Here is a 17229-nt window from a genome sequence, read left to right on the forward strand (position 1 = left end):
GGGCTTGACTTTGGGTTCAGATCGCAGGACGTTTGCAAGTCGCTCTGGCTGACAGACCCCAGGATGCACAGGGCACAGTTCGTGGAGACATATGTACATAGTCAGTGTCTAGCCAGGCACGCACACCCTGGCCAGGGGAGGCATGCCATGAGGGGACAAGGATGCAGACCTGTCCCCAGACAGTGCAGTGGCTTTCCACTCATTCAGTTTCTAGTAATTGCACTTAGTTTCCTGGTATTCAGGTCTCTGTCCCTTGGGCTCTTGAAGGCGCCACAGTGGGGACTTGGAGGTGGCCCTGAGCTTGACAAATTCCCCATTGCCCCTGCAGAGCTCCCACAGCTCAGCCCAGCCAGAGATCCTAAGTGTGCCTCTTTGAGCTGTCATCAAGTCTCCATGAATTCTGGTTTTAGTCTCTGGGCTTGGAATAGCTTGTTTTGCTGCTGAATTTTGGTTTGAATGGGGTGGGGGTTGCCATAGGACTCAGTTTATTCCATAAACTCTTTTTCTATCCTGGAAAATTAAAAAATAATTGGAAATGACACAAGAACCAAGGGTTAAAATGGTTGGAGAAGCCCCTGGTTTATCTGCCCTCACCTGTCCCCATCACTGATCTGACCTCTCCAGCTGAGCCCACAGAGTGACCTCCCCGGACAATCCAGGGAAAGAGGAAACAGGTTCAGATCACCCATCCTCCGGCACCCACCCTGCAGCCTCCAGTCTGATGAGCCCTGTGGTCATTCCTTTATTTGCTGCACTAGCACCGAATGACTGTCGACCATGTGCCAAGCGCTGTCCTAGGACTGGGGCACTGAGGATCCAAGAAAAGCCCCCGTGTGCAAGGGTCAGGCTCAGGACGTCCACAAGGATATCAGTCAAGCATGGGAGCTCAGCCTGGGGGACTGGGTGGCCAGTGGGCTGCGGTCACCCCCAGAGCACACAGGGCCCTCACTTGGGCTGAATTCAGGGGCTGATCTCAACACCTCAGGCCATGATGGGCACTCAGAACTGGGAGAACTGGGGAGGGGCTGGGTGCCAGAGCAGGAACTCAGGATGAGACATGCAGGGCCCAATGACCAGAGCAGGGCCAGCCGGCATCAAAGCCAGACATAGGGCCAAGGGCGGGGGGAGGGGCAAGGCAGGGCGCTTGGGCCCTTTGTACAAGCTTCTGGGGTGTTTTGTATGCAGCTCATGGACTTGCCCGCCAGCCCCCTGCTCCTGCAGACCCCTGACCCCACAAGCCCACTCTGGTCTGGACCCTATGGCGAATTTACTGGCCCACAGCCAATACAGCCAAAATGCAAAGAACCTTTGGGGAAAAAAATAACCCCCCTCTCAAGATCAAACACAACAGGGGACACAAGGTCCCTATTGTCCATTCTTAGTCACAGGCAGCTCCCTGATCTTTCTCCCGGGGTGGACCTCGCCGGGGACCCCCAGTGATGCCCAGTGAGCCTGACGCTGAACAGTCTCCCACAAGGCCACCTTCCCCGGTGCCCCATCTCTCAAGGAACGTTGCAGTCAGAGCTGGGAGGAAGTCTCATTTTTTAGAAAAATCATCATTTTGACCAGTGAAGATGAAAGGATACCCACCCGAGTGCTCGGCTCACGGAAGTCATCAAGGCCACAGAATGAATGCTAGTGAGAAAAACAAAAAAAGGAACAAAAACTATAACATAAGACCAAAAGAAAATGAGGAGGGGGGAAAAAGAAAAGAAAAGAAGATGTGAGATATGAGGTATGGAACTCAGTGACAGCATCGCACAAGAGCGCGGCGCGGGGGTCGGGCTCGGAAAGAAGCGTGGGATGTGCGCGGGCTTTGCGGGCTGGTTCACCTGAGAAGCCGACCCCGCGGAGCTCCACGCCCCGGGCGGGTCACCCCTACGCACAGCCCAAACAGCCAGCTAACGCAGACGGGGGCATGTACGCCGCGGACCGGGCTGTTTTGGTGTTGAGGTGTGGCTTTCTTGAAGAACCCGGGCAGGACGGTGCACCCAAGGGAAGGGCCCTCCGATGGTGGTGGCTGATGGCTCCCGTGACATGCGCACCAGGGTCAGGGAAGATCCCAGCCAGGTCCCACATCCTCCAGTCCAGCCTGCGGACAAACAGAACCCCTCCCCCTACGCCAACCCTGCCCACTCTCCCAGGGGAGCCCCTGGTTACAATCTTTTTGTGCCACTTGATCAGCCTACTTTAAAAAGAAAAACACAGTAGCAGAAGAATGGCCTGAAAGTAATGAAAAAGGACACAGGCCTGTCTGAAAGCCAAGGCCTTCCCTTAGCTTACCGATGACTGGCTTTGTTCAAAAAGAACTGCTGGTGATTAGGTGAAACCTGTCTGAACCGTGTCTGGGGCTTTTGAAAGTAATTCTCCCTGCCCCCCCATGCCGCGCCCAAAATAAAGTAATAGCTCCCCTAACTTATTATTTTAAAAATGAAAAATCCAAACAGCCACCAAATTGTAAACAAATTGTCGAATCACTGGAAGAATCACCTAGCTACATGGGACTCTGAGGCCCGGGAGGGGGAAGGCCTTGCCAAGACCACCCCGTGGACCACTCCTGGCTGTGGTGGTTGGAGTTCTTTTTCCACGAGCCCAAGCCAGTAGTGCCCAAGGGGAACTCCTCGAAAAATATTTGAGACACCCTTGGCCCCTCAAACAGCCCTGGAAGCTGGTGGGGGGCACCTGCCAGCTGAGGACTCTAGGAATCCGTGTAAATGGAATTCCCACGGGGTTGCCAGGGCACTGGCAGCAGCCCCGCCCAATCCCCAGGGCAGATCCTGCAGCCCTGCCCCTCTGCTGCCCCTCTGAGGACCCTGCCAGTGGTGCAGGCTGCGAGGCCCGAGGCTCCAGGTGCAGATGGGCAGATGCTTTAACCTGAATAAAAGCCGACCCTCAGGAGAGAAAGGGGAGGAAGCTTCTAAAGCTGGTGCAGCATCTGAAGAGCTGTCCTACGTCTCTGAACCCTTGTGTTTGATTCCCCCCAGGACAGAGCGGGCTGTCATCCCACGTGTACATAGCCCCGAGACTGCCTTCTGGAGCCTTTCGTGGCTTTGGAACCACTTTGTCCACAGAATGAGTCGATGTCCTCCCTCCAAAGACCAGCCCCAGACACCTGAAGCTCAGAAACGCCCTTTCTCTTTTTCTCCGGGGTGACGACACATCACCCTTCAAGCTTCCTGGGGCACATCCCCAATGGACACCCCCGGATGGAGTCAAAGCCCTTCACTGTTCCCACGTGTGAGCTTTCCATTGTGCCATTGTGGGTCTTCTCTCTACTCATCTATTACTTGTCCTGCAAACGTTTGATGGGGCCCTATTCTGTGGCAAGAACCATCTTGGATACAGAGATGAGTAAAAGCTGGTCCCTGAGCTCAAGGAAGTCGTGCTCACCGTGCGGGTGGACAGAAAGTGGTAAGTGCCACGAAGATGCACACACATGAACCCCCTGGTCTGGACCAAGAGCGCTGGGGGGACGGCAATGGCGAGGTGGCTGTGACCAGCCTGGAGACCCAACTCTCCCTTTCCAGCTGTGAGAGCGTGGGCAAGTGTCTGAGTCTTTCTCAGGCTCAGGTTTCTCGCCTGTAAGATGGTAATAACTAGGGAGACACCGGGGCAGGGTGTCCACACGTGACAGGCCAGTCTCACTTTCTACTGGGACGGAAGACCATTCCAAGAACACTCACGAATTTTTGGCTTGTATGTCATTTAAGGTTTGGCAGACACATCATTTAAGTCCATGGGAGGTAACCAATGTCTATGATCGGTTTATCGCTCACAAAAGGAGGTCACCTCATCCTTCCTGGCGAGGTCGTGTCAGAGGGGTTCAGTGGAAGGTCTTTTACGAAAATAAAGGACACCCTCCTCCTCCCCAGCCTGAAGCTGATCCCGGGCCGTCCTTTGCTCCCTAGAAGAGTATTGACGGGCTCCTCATCTCTCGGAGGCCTCTTTGGGAGGAACGAGCAGAGAAGAGAGGGCTGGACACAGAGCCGATTCTTTGGGCTTCATGAAACTGACTGGAGGAAAGAAAATACTCCATGCTGGTGGCCCCTGGCAAGAAGCCCTGTGTTCCGCGCTCACACCGCCTACCTTTTCCTCCAGCTCTTTCAGGTGTCGCTTCTGGACCTCCAGCTTATCCTCCAGTTCTCGGATTCTCTGAAACACATTAGGTTCTGTATCAAAAAAAAGTAAAATTTCCAGGTTCCAACCCTATGCTTCATTGTTTACCGCAGGGCAGCCCACAAGCAGTGAGTACAAATACTAAGTGGGCAGCTCGGCCAAGTTTTGTCCACGGGCAGGCCCGTCTCTCCACCCCCTGGACCAAGAGCAAGGCCTCTCCAGCACCCAGGAGGCTCCCGCAGGCCCCACGGGATGCTGTTCTGACCTCCATCACTAGAGGTAGGTCTCCCCTGTTCTCGACGTGCATAGCAGTGGAAGTATGCAGTGTGTATCCTCGGACAGGGTCTTCATAAAGCCTGAACATCAAGGCCAGACCAAGACACGGAGGTGCTCTGGGCGGCTAATGAAGATCGTGGATTCGAAGTAGCATCAAATGATGTACTTGTTCAAGGTTTATTTACCGGGAGCCTGGGAGCTGAGACTGAGAAAGTGAGTGCCGGAGGTAGGCATGCCTGCAGTGTCCGCCCAGATTCTTAGAAGCCCCCTTAGCTCTTGGTTTAGGATGACCAATTGTCCCAGTTTGCCCGGGACATTCCTGGTTTTAGCCCTGAAAGTCCAGAGTCTGGAGAAACCCCTCAGTCCTGGGCAAACAGGGACAGTTGGTCACCTACTTGGCCAGTGTCCTCTGGGGCTCACAGCCACCCTCGGCGGCTTATCAGTCCATTCCATCCAGTTCCACACAGCATTCCACCCGGGGCGGGGGGCAGGGGCTGGCAAGTGTGACCTTGTCCAGTTTGCCATGTATCCAATAGCACTTCGTCACCCTTCAAGTGCTGGTACCCCAGGCAGCTGCCCAGCTGGCTGCAGCCTCGCCAGACCTGATGCAGGTGGAGACCTCACTCCTTGGGGGATGCTGTCAGGCTGAAGGGCAGGCAATTCCGGTCAGCCAGAACTAAGCATGTGGACCCCTCATCGGGCCCCAGGAAGCCTCCTATGCATTGATTCCTCAAACTCAGGTCGGCATCACCTGAAGGCCTTGCTGGTCCCTGGGGCCCCACTCCAGGGTTTCTGACTCAGCAGTTCTGGGGTGGAGCCTGAGAGGCTGTATTTCCTGATTCCCGGGTGATGCAGACACTGCTGGTCCGGGGACCTCACTCTGAGAACCATCACTGTGGGCACACCCACCCACTCAGCGAACATGCCTCAGCTGGCCCGGGGCCTCGCGGAGTCTGTGGTCCAATCAGGCTCAGACTATGGCGTTACACAAATACACAGACGGTGCACTAGATGAGCACAGGTGTCGTGGAGAAAGGCAGGCAGGGGTCGGGAAGGGACGGGGTGCTGTTTTATCTGGGTGTCCAGGGAAGGTCACACAGCAGAGAAATGAGGGGTGTAAGGAGCTGAGGTGCGGGCTGGGGGGCCCAGAGGAGGCGCAGAACCCAGTGCACGGCGGTTTTCCAGGTGCAGAAGAGGGAAGGAAACTTCAGGCGGAAGGAATGGTGTCTGCCCTCAGCTGGGGTGCAGGGTTGGGGAGCAGAGCTCAGAGAGTCTGGAATGTCCCAATGAGAAGCCTGAAGATCTGGGGGTGTCCTGGGAGCTAGTGAAGGGTTTTAAGCAGGGAGATGATGAGATGTAGATTTTGGAAAGGTCACGCTGGGCAGCAAAGCAGAGGATGGACTGGCACAGAAGAGACGTGAAAAATACTTCTGCTCTCAGATGTGTGGCCTTGGGTAAGTGATTCAACCCCTCCGGCCTTGGTTTCTTTATCTGTAAATTGGGGGTCATAGTGGCACCCACATCTGAGGGTTTAAGCAAATCCATGCAAAATGCATGCAAACTCATTTCCTTACAAAGCCAAACAAGTCATGGGACCTTGCTATGGACTTAATTGCACCCCCCGCCCCCCCAGTTCTGTGTTGAAGCCCCAGTGTGACTGTATTTGGAGACAGGGTTATAAGGTTAAATGAGGTCACAGGGTGGGGCCCTCACCTGGTAGGATTGGTGGTCTTATAAGAAAAGGATGTTCTCTCTCTCCCTCCGTCTTTGCCCTGCTCTAGCCCCTCTCCCTTCTCCTTACCACCTGGGGTCACAGAGAGAAGGCAGCTGTCTGCAAGCCGGGAAGAGAGCCCTCACCAGCAACCGAAACAGCCAGCCTCTGCTGTCGAAGCCACGCCGTCTGTGGCGTTTGGTTTTGGCAGACACTTAGACCCATTTGTAAATCACAGCCGTGTCTCTCTAAGACTAACTAACATTTGACAACTTTAACTTGCACAGAAGTCACCTGGGAATCCTGTTAAAGGCAGTAACAGGATTCAGTAGGTCTGGGGTGGGGCCAGCCCCCAGATGACATCCATGGACCACACTCAGCAGCCAGGGTTGGACAGAACAGGAGGCTGGCCTGAGTGTTGACATCCATGTGTGTTATTATGAAAAAGGAGACCCCCTTCCACTGGCCACCCCCCCGCACCAGGCGCTCAGTGATCGACCTGCACGTCTCATCAATGCCTCAGAACGATGTATCATCCAATACCGGCTGATACCAGCACAGTTCAGTAAGAGTGAGGGCAGCCTCCCTATACAAGGGGAGGAAGGGTGTCTACCATTGACCTCCAGCAGAATTCTCAACCAATCTGAAAATGATGCCGAGATAAAGGAAAAGCCATTCCCAGAGCTGGGTCGAGCTCTTAATCACCTTTCCCCGCGCAGGTACGTGCAATGGACAGGGCAGGCCGAGGGGAGCATATGAGGAAGTGATTTGTCCCTGCGATCTTACACAAACTCTCAGAAACCCCTGTATTTTAAATGACTTTCTTCCCTAAGAGAACCAGTCCTCCAGCTGCCCATGCAGGCCACATGGCTTGCTTTCAGTCTTTTTAAAAATATTATCTTTGTAGGGGAGACGTAATTAAGTTTGTTTGTTTGTTTGTTTTTAATGGAGGTACCGGGGATTGAACCCAGGACCTTGTGCATACTAAGCACATGCTCTACCACTGAGCTATATCCACCCTCCACCTAAAAATATGGCCTTTAAATTCTCTCTTTTTGGGTTTTTTTTTTTTGGGTGGGAGGCATTAGGTTTATTTATTTAGTTTTTTTAATGGAAGTACTAGGGATTGAACCCGGGACCTCATGCATGCTAAGCACGTGCTCTACCACTGAGCCATACCCTATACCTTCCCTGACTTTCTGCTTTTTTTTTTTCTTAAAAAAATCACTTGAGCCCCTTTCCCCATTTCTCTTAGCCTGTGGGTCACGGTGTTTTCCCGCGGGGCGTGGCCACACGCAGCGCTGCCCTTGGTCTTCAGGGTGTGCTCACTGGCCCGTCATACGTTCAGACTTAGACTGTAACCAGCACCTTCATGAGATCTGGAGCCTCAGGCGAGTAATGACTTTTTGGTTCAAAGACACAAATGGTCTGCTTTCAGCTGGATTTGTGGAATGTGAAATCAACCCCTTCACTCACATTTAGTCAGCAAGTCTTGAAAACAAGGCCCAGGGCTGGGCATGAGCTAAACCAGGCCCCAGCTCAGGGCCCCGTGGGTCCTGTTCCTGCGACACCCGCTCACAGTCTACACTCACGGGGCAGTAATAACAGCCGCCTGCCCTGCTGAGAGCACTTCACACGGAATAGTTCACCGAAACCTTACACCGTCCCAATGAGCAGGCATCATTACCATCCCCAAGAGGAATGTGAGGCCCAGAGAGATTAAGTCACTGGTCCAAGGCCACACAGCTAATAAGTGGGAGGACAGGGTTCTAAGCCAGGCTGCCTGGTCCCAGGGTCTGTGCTTTCAACCACCGCTACCCCAGCGGTGACTGCACTGCTGTGCTGCTGTCTGAAATGCTGCTCCCCTGACGCCCGCCTGGCTTCTACTTATCCTCAAAACTTGGCTCAGCTGGCCCCTCCCCTGGGAAGGGACCCCCACCCCCGCACCCCTCCACACTTTGTGCCCACTGACTGCAGACCCCAGCTACACTAAATGGTCAGAGTCTGTTCTGTGTTTGGGCTCCCCACCCACCATCAGGCTGGGGCCACCTCAGGTGACTTCACTAGCAATGTGTGACCATAACTGAGATGGTTCAGTGACAATGTCTTTGGATGCAAACACCCCATGCCTGTAGCCCTGTGCAAGATCTCGTTTGATGGTAACTGGCCATAAGTCCCTCCTTTTTTGCCCCCCACCTCTCCCCCACCCACCTCTTCCCTGTAAATGGCCCTTCCTGGATCTCCCTATAATGCTCGTCATCATCACTGCAAATTCTCCATCTCCATCCTGCTGGGGCCCCGCCCCTATCTGCCAAGACCCTGCCCCTATCTGCCAGGTCCAGCCCTTACCTCCCTGGCCCCGCCTCTACCCGCCAGTTCCCACCCCTACCTCCACGGCCCCGCCCCTACCCGCCAGGTCCCACCCCTACCTCCACGGCCCCGCCCCTACCCGCCAGGTCCCACCCCTACCCCCACGGCCCCGCCTCTACCTGCTGGGCCTGCTGCAGCATCTCCATGCGCTCCCGCAGGATCTGGCTGTCGAACTCCCGGCTTTGCCGCAGGATCTGCCTGCGCACCTTCTCCACAGCCGCCTGCAGGTCCTCCCGCTGGCCCTCGCTCAGCGCCTCGCTGGCCCTCCGCCCCGGCTCCTGCTGCAGCGCGTTGTACAGAGTGGCCTCCAGCTCCTGGATTTTCTGAGTGGCCCAAATCACACAGACAGTGGGAGGTCACAGAGGGGTGAACAGTAACCACTGGGACCCTGCAGCCGAGGGAAGCCAAGGGGTAGTGGGGTCTCGGGCAGGGAGGGGAGGTGTGTGGGGCCAGAAGTCGCGGGGGTGGTCGTAGGGGGTTGAGGGAGCCCCTTTCAGCCCCGTGCACACAGCTTTGAGTCCATGTCCTACATCATTCACTCAAGATGCCTTACTCTGTAACAGAGGGGGTCAGGGCAACAAGAAGTAGTCATGACCGCCCCTAAAATGTGATTCAGCTGGTTTTGATTTTATCCTTGCCCCGACCTGAGGAACAAGTCTCCCCTTTTATCATGAATATAGTGGGGAAATGCCTCAAGCTGCAGGCACTTGGCATTCAGCTGTCTGGGTAGGAATGCCATTTCAACTGAAGGAAACAGGCACGGTGTTCTCCTTGCTGCCTCCCCCGGGAAAGCAAGACCCCCCTGGTCAGCGAAGCACATGAGAGATCAGTGGCCACAGGAGGGACCCTTGTGAAAGTTCGGAGTTTTGATCATGAGAGGAAGTTCTTTCTTTTCAACTTTATGACAAGACGCTTCAGCATAGAGACCCGATAGGAATATTTAGGGACAAAAGAGGGAATCCCCTCCTTCTCTGCCTCCGTAACTCCCACCCGCATCCCTTGCTGGAATGGCTCCTTCTCTTCCCAGGATGCTGGAGACCAAGCACCACTTCTGATGGAAGTTGCCAGGAAGAGGCAGGAGGCAGCCGGAGGCAGGGGGCCAACCCGGGCAGCCCTCTGCGGCTGTGGCCGCCTGCTCTTGCAGCCTTCTCTGCCTTTGTCCAGCTGTGCTAACTCCCCAGAGGAATCCCGGGTCCGTCAGGCCAGGATCAACTTTAGCCAGCAGGCACCGGCTTCCCCTCTCCTGACCCCAGTGGTCGCCCCTGGGAAACACAGCCAGGGATCCACATGGAGCTCCCAGCCCTGGGGATTCAAGCTTCGGAGCCTGGACACGAAGGGCCAAGGGTCATGGTGAAGGGGGCCAGCCTTGACTCCCAGATTCTCCCACCCATGCTAAGCCCAGCCTCCTGCTCTCTGTCTGCATGGAAGTGGGGTTTGGAAGTTGACTTTTGGTTATTGACTTAGGTACAAACCCACCTTGTAAAACGATTGTAACTGCAAACAATCTGGGCAAAGATTTGCCCCAGACTTTGTACAAAGAGCAGCAAAGAACTTTAAAGCCTCTCGGCTGTGGGGATGTCCTAGAAATGCACCCTCTCCCGTTATGTCAATCCCCCTCCAAGGGGGAATTTCCCTCAGTGCCGGAACCACTCAGCCTTGAGCGTCCTCAAAGCCGTGTGACCTACGATCCCGAACGTGATCCCCCAGCTTAGTCATCAGGAAGCCGGGAGCCAGCTCCGTGCCCAGGCGCGACGTTCCACAGGACCTCACAACAAGCAACTTTTGTTCTGATCGTCCATCACCCGACCTCTGCTCACTGCTTTGCCTCTGTGTTCCTTTGTGACTGTCTCTTTTTGCTCTTTATGGTAAAACTTGCTTTGGTTTTTAAGCATAAATAAATATTAATAAGAAAAAAGTTTCTTTTCATTCATCTGGAATGATTACTAGAACTGAATAAGCATGTCTAAAGAAGCCATCCAGCTAAGGAAGTATTTTTGAAAACTCATGACTGGTTTGGAAAACTCGACAACGTATCTGTACGGTCACTTCAGTTGCGACTCTGCGGATGGGGCTGGGGCTGTGCCCACGCAGCCCTGCGAGGACCCCAGACGCGGCCTCGGCCCCGAAGGGAAGAGCAGCCTCTAGTCCAACCCACTTCCGGTCCTACCAGGTAAGCCTGGTCAAGGGCTTGCTTCCTGTAGTCCAGCTCCTCCTCCAGGTAGCCCTTCTGCCTGCTGAACAGGTCCTGGAAAAGGGGAGGCGCCCGAGGTCAGATCAGTGCGAGAGCCTATCACCCCACAGCCCTTCCGAGCCGACCCACTCACACTTGCTAGAGAGTGACTGTCCCACTGAAGGGGGGACCCGCCAGGTGCGCAGATGAGAAGGGATGTCAGGTCTGCCCTGCTCTCCCTGCACGCATCCCCCTCACCAGCCCAGGGAACTTCATCCAGCCTGTCCTGACTCAGCCCAGCTTCCCTTCCTCTTGGGTGCCCGACTGCAGTGAAGAGACCCCTTCTGACTTGGTTCCTAAGCCCTGATGGCAGGAATCCTTCTCGATTCCTCTTGTCACATCCTGGGGGCCGCCTGAAGACTTTGTTCTCAATAGTTCTCAGATGCGCTCTTCCTCCCCACAGCGTCACCTCCGTCCAGGTTAGCCTCCCTGCTGTGCGCCTCCTTCCCTCGGCCTCCTGGCCACTCAGTCCCCGAAGGCACACTCTCCCCAGAATGCAGATCGCTTTCTGTTACTGACTGGGGGGTTTCAGGGTTAGAGGTCAGCTGTGGCAGCCACTTGATTTTATGGAGGAGGAAACAGAAGGGCAGAGAGGACCTCTGCCTGGCCCTAGATGCCACAGTTCCCAAGTGATAGAGGAGGGACAAGAAACCCAGGCCTGGTGATGCAGTCCAAGGCTCTCTCCACACCAAACGCTGCTTCTGAGACAGGCTGGGACCTGGGGCCTGGGACCCAGGGCTGCAGTGCTCACACCATGGAAGGAGCAACTAAACACAAATAAACTATAAAGGACTTAAAATAACTGCGTGGCTGTGCAGTTGGGGCAAATTATGAACAAGACACAAAGAGACCAAAGCCCAGCTGCCATTTCTGAGGTGTCGGGAGAAAAAGCAGGGTCCTGCACAGCAATCCTTGCACGCAGGACCACCAAGGGGGTAGGCAGACCACCTAAACCACCCCTCTGCCCTGACCCCTGGACCCGCCCCTACCTTCACCGATTTAAGGGACCAGCTCGCCCCCTACTCAGGGAGCCAGCACGGGCCCCTGTTACTGTTCTCGCTCCCTGGTGCTGCAGCATGAGCCCCAGGAAAGCCTTGCCTGGTTCATCATCTGGCCTCTTATCAATTTCTATTGATTAAGGAAACCAAGAACCCCAGGTGGTAACACTTCCACACTTTGTGGTCTTCCTTGCTCCATCACCTCTCATTTCTACTTAGAAAACTTGAATTGGTCTTCAAAGACCCGGGAACCATCTCTTCTGGGAAGCCTTCTCTGACATCCCCAGGTCGGGTAAAACGGATCCCTGGACCCTGCTGTAGGCTCACAGCCCCGGGGGAGAGTTGCCAGCACTGTTTATCAGGGACCCGCACATGCCAAGCCCTGCGCACAAACAGGCTGTGAGTCCAGCGTCTCATCCCTGCAGCCCAGCGAGGCGGACTTGGGAACCCACATCCAGCAATGAGGAAATTGAGATCCAGGGTGTCGCTCCCGAACTCACATGGCCAGTAAGGGGCACAGAGAAGACGGGAGCCAAGTCCAGGCATCTCCAAAACCCCCGGGCCAAGTGCCTCCGTCTCATCGGCGTGTCCCTCCCAGTGTTCCCATGCTGCATCGTGGCTGGTGGCTGTGAGCACAGGTCCCCACCGGCTTGCGGACTAGACCCGCAAGGCAGGGACCCGCTCTTCATGACTGAACCCTTAATTCTGGCATAGTGTCCGGGATAGCAGAGGCTCCAAAAATATGTATCAAGTGAATGACTGAGTGAATGGATGATAATTACACAGAACAGCAATTAAGACAAAGCAAAATTTAGAAATGCATGCAAATCAATACGAAATACGCGCAGAGCCTCCCCCGGAAGTGAATTCTCTGAACTCTGCCCAACCCCCTCCCTCCCCGGGGTGTCACATCCTTTACCTTCTCCTTCTCCAAGTCTAGCATCTTCTGGGTCAGGGCTGCCTCCGTCCCCTCTATCTGCTTCAGCCACTGGAAGACAGTAGGGACAGAGGGCGCAGCTCATGAGCAGCAGTGCCCGTGGGGCCAAGCGTGCAGGGGCCCTCCTCCAGGAGCCTCCTGGCCCAGGGAGGGTCCCGCCGCAACCCCGGGTAGTCCTTGAAATGGAATTTCATAGTCTGGACAGATGTTTTGGTTCTGACAGATGTTTGCACAGGGATCATGGGTACACACGCATGTGTACGTACACCTAGGTGAACCTGTATGTATGGAGGCAGCGGGTGTGTGTGGTGGGGATGCCTGATTCAGTGTGTAGGGGACATGAGTGTGGAAGGTAGGTTTGTGCCTCTGGGGGCCCCACAGCCGGGCAGGTGAGCCTCCCTGCTTCGATTCTGCCCAGCGCTGTGCTGGTGGCTTCATGCCTGGGACCTCATCTGGTCCCCCTCACCACCACCCCCTGGAGGAGGCAGTGTCACGCCATTTTGTAGGTGAAGAACGGCAGCAGAGTTAAGTCACTTGTCCAAGGTCACACAGGTGGGAAGTGGGGATTCCAGACCCAGCCCACAAGACTGCACCCCTGCAGCCCCCTGGGGGTGTCTGAGCAGCCCAGTACACTCTGAGGCACATGCATGAAGGGAGGTCTGGCCATGCAGTGGGTGATGATGGCCTGAGAGCCCCCAGGCATGCTGAGTCCAGGGCAGGAGGGTACTGATTGCACGTGCGTGGGCCCCTGCCGAGGGCGGGTCTGGCTGCCTGTTCTCAGGTTTGGGCAGGAGGCAGGCAGCTGTTTCTCAGGGTGTGGGCACGTAGGTGTCTTTACGAGGGGCCCACCTGAGACATGTGCCTGGGTGACGCCCTGTGGGGGATGTTTTAGGGGTGTCCGGGGATATCAGGTTCAACAACATATATAAATGTGCACGTTCAAACTTCTCGTTGCTAAGGACAACAGACGACCTGACTTCCCTGCTGTGGGGCCTCCCTGCCACCAGCCTTCCTGATGCCCCAGCCCCTCGCCTGCCACGTGTTCACCCTCTTCCTCTTCCTGTGTCTCCCTCTTCCCCCACCACCCGGGACTCTCAGCCCTTAGCTCTCGGAGCCCCTGTCCTTGGCCTTCCCCTCTCCTCCACACTCCCCTGGGGGGGCCCACCCTCCCCTATGCTCCCTCCCTCTCTGAACTGTCTCTGAAATGCCCCCTCCAGCCCAGATCTCCCCCCGACACCCTGATGCCACAAGAGCCCCGAGCGAGGGCTCACTGACTTCCCTCTGTTGGGAAGAAGCCCATCTCAACTTGACCATGACTCCTCCCCCTTCACTTCCCAAATGTGGATTCTATCTCCTCCCATTTTCAAAAACCCACCCTCCGCACTCCATGGCCATCACCTAGCGCAGGCCCCCTCTCAGTCTCCAGGCTCACATCTGACCCCCACATCCCTCCTTGCCCACCAGCCTGTGTGTTCTCTTAAAAACACACATCTAACTGTGGAAACTCCCTGTTCCTGCTTAAAGCCCCTGAGGAGACCTCACCATTCCTGACCACAGCTGGGCCACCAGCTAAGCCTTCTTTCACCTCAGGGCCTTCGCACGTGCTGCTCTCTCTGCTCGGAACATCACCACCTCTCCCATCCCCAGCCTTAGCCCCAGGCCTTTACTAAGCTAACAGCTACTTAGCCTTTGGACCTGAGTTAGCTGTCCCCTCCTCCTGGAAGCCCACACTGCTTCCTGAGTCCATGGGGTCAGGTGACCTCCATGGATCCCCATGTCTACTTGTTCCTGTCACAGAACTCACCTGACAGATGCTATTGTCTGTTTCTTTCATCCCACTATGTGGGACGTGTTGTGTTAAATGTCCTCACCCAGCATAGGGAGGGCCTGGCATGAAGTGAGCGCCTACTAGAACTTTGCTGAAGGAGAGAGGATGTGGAGGTCCGTGGGGTGTGTGCTGACTCCACAGAGGGAACAAGACCTGATAAAGCTACGACCGTAGAGGCTCCCACTAAGGGCGTGGCCCTCAACAGCGGCCCAGAGCCAGTCACCAAAGCAGCGTGTCCTTGGACATCGCTGGGAGGGCGTGCAGGGTCTCAGAAATAGCAAGCGTATTTTTTGACAAGAAATGAAGACATTTTCATTTTTACTGCCCTAGTGCAAGCAGTCATAAAGTGAATAAAATAAAACAAAAAGATCCAGTTTTGAATCATCATAAGTGGCTCTTAGAACCAGTGTCTTTTGTAGAACACGGTGTCCAGTTTTTCCTTATTATTTAAAAAAAAAGATTTGCTATGCATATCATGCACGTAAATGAAAAACGCGACAAGTCCTCGTCAGCTAGCAGGAGAGTGAAATGAGGGTGGAAACTGCGGGGCCTCCAGGCACGTGAGGTCACGGACTCGCATCAGAGTCCGGCCAGACTTACGGGCCTCACTCCAGGGGGAGAATCTGAATGCTCACGGCTGGGCCACCCTTCAGGAGGGAGGGAGGGAGGTGGGGACAGGGCTCCTGCCTCCCTGCAAGCCCTCAGGGGAGAAGTGAGTCAGCCCTTGGGGCAGAGGGAGGAGGACATCCATGGGAAGCGCAGCCGCTGCACCCCTGGCCTGGCTGCACCAGCCCCAGGTACAGGGCCCTGATCCCAGAGCTGGGGGTGGGGGCACATCTCTCCCCTGAGACCCACGTCTCCTTTAGAGAAGGGTCCCAAGGCCTTGATTCCGGGCCAGCTGTCGAAAGCTTGCCCTGTGCCTAAGCCACGTTCTCTAATCTGTTGTTACCAGTGAGAGCGGGGAGTTTTAAAAACTCCCATCTTTCTGATTGATCTTGAACTCAAGGGAGAAGAGGCCTGGCTTGTAATCCCCCGTAAACCCTCCGACGTCCTGTGTTCAAGCCTCTCCCAACAGCTTGTGCGCCGTGTGCTCTCTGAGCTTGAACATCACTAACCAGACACGGGTCTGGCGGGCGCTGAGACCAGACGGCATGTTTGCCCGAAACTTCCAGACAGAACAGGGCTTCCCGGGTGGTGATGGGAGGAAGGCAAGATGCTGCTGGCAGCAAGATCATCCAGGAACAAAACACCACGTGACCCGCTCACCAGTCTGAGTCACATTCACTCACAGGCTACGAAAGGGGCTTTGTGCTTCCGCACAGAAAGCTGCAGCTGACCTCAGCTTGGTCCGACGCCAGCGTGGATGGCAGCTTTTAAACGAGGTATCCTTGGGGGAGGCGCTGACTGAGGACGTTGCTGAGAGCTTTTCTTCAGCACTCATCATTCCAAGGTGACCAATGCGGCCCTATTTGCCTGGGGCCGTCCCCTTTTCGGCAATGAAATCCCCACATCCTGGGAAACCCCTGTGTCCCAGGCAAACTGGACAGTTAGACACTCTCACAGTCCCCTCACTGCTCCCAGTGGGTCCTGCTGACCCAGTTTTCTTTTTGGGGTGCATTCTTAGCACCCAGCTCTCTCCAGGGGGGAGATACAGTACCTCCCAAACACTGGACATCCGTTTACAGACATGTGGCAGAGCTAGTGTCCCTGAGAAAATGAGCAAACACTGGTCTAAGTCCAGTCCCCACGGAGTGGACTGGGCCCCTCTCACCTGGCACAGAGTCGGGGCCTCTAAATGCCATCACCCTTGCAGGATGTTGGGGGTAGCTGGCAGGCGAGGGCGGCTGGCGCGACTCGCAGCGTTTAGGGCACAGATCGTGGTGCCAGGCCGAGCAGCTTGGCGGGGCTCTGCGGTCAGCGGCAGATGGGCGGCAGCTGGCAGGAGCTGGTGTAGGTGGGCGAGGGGGGAGACAGGGCCAAAGCAGGTAGCAGCCATGTGCCAGGCAGGCCCCGTGTCCTCAGTGTACAAGGGAGATGTGCCTCTAATCTTGCACGATGGTTGAGAAGGGGAGCCCTGGGGTGGGGCCCAAGGCTGTGGGTCTGGATCACTTGCTGTTTGCTGGGTGACGGACGAGCGAATTGGGAAGGCACAGGGTGGGAGAACTTGGTGCCTGGCGGGGCCGGGAACTCCCTACAGTCTGCCGCCCTCCAGGAGGCTCTGGGGGTTGGAGAGAGGGAGACCCCAGCGCCCCACCCCAAGTCACTGGTGGTGCCTGCTCTGCTCACCACCCACGAGCACTGATCAGACACCTCTGGGAGTCCCGCCTGCCCCAGGTGCTTAGCAGCAGCACTCAGCTCCACTTAAAAATGCCATTTCCTGGGGTCCCGATTGTAGCCCCGCAGGGCTCACAGCTCTCCATTTCGGGGCTCAGGGACATTGAGGGGGTCTAGACTAGCAGGGGCTTCTGGAGGATAAGGAGGGAACCCTGGGCCCGACACGGCCACATCCTCCGGGGTGTACCGGGCACTGGGCTCTCAGAGGCTCATTCTCAGTGAGCGTCGGAGTGAATGCTGAATAAACTGAAAGTCTTTGCTGGACACGCGACGTGACACCCCATCCCCACCGGGAGGCTACAGGCACATTCGGCTCTGTCAGTGAGAGGGATGTTTACAGGACGCACACCACATGCTTAACACCTGCAGTCACCGGCGTCTGAGGAGCTGCCAGCCAGCCAGGTGTGACATCATCATCCCCGCCCCCCG

General features: G+C 55.8%; 1 protein-coding gene and 1 non-coding gene across 2 annotated transcripts in view; both read right to left on the minus strand.

Moving 5' to 3' along the window:
* Positions 1-265: 265 nt before the first annotated feature.
* Positions 266-17229, minus strand: part of JAKMIP1 (janus kinase and microtubule interacting protein 1) — a 112234-nt gene continuing 95270 nt past the window's right edge. The window contains exons 17-22 of the mRNA XM_031685996.2: positions 12621-12689; positions 10641-10718; positions 8593-8796; positions 4087-4152; positions 1591-1635; positions 266-510 (exon numbers count right to left, since the gene is read on the minus strand). Coding sequence (XP_031541856.2) covers positions 481-510; positions 1591-1635; positions 4087-4152; positions 8593-8796; positions 10641-10718; positions 12621-12689 — 492 coding nt within the window. The 3' untranslated portion in view covers positions 266-480. The remainder of the gene's footprint in view (positions 511-1590; positions 1636-4086; positions 4153-8592; positions 8797-10640; positions 10719-12620; positions 12690-17229) is intronic.
* On the minus strand, positions 7050-7122 carry TRNAT-AGU (transfer RNA threonine (anticodon AGU)). Its single transcript has one exon. It is a non-coding gene; the product is annotated as a tRNA-Thr (tRNA).

Source organism: Vicugna pacos, chromosome 2 (genome assembly GCF_048564905.1).
Source record: "Vicugna pacos chromosome 2, VicPac4, whole genome shotgun sequence".
Taxonomy (NCBI): Eukaryota; Metazoa; Chordata; class Mammalia; order Artiodactyla; family Camelidae; genus Vicugna; species Vicugna pacos.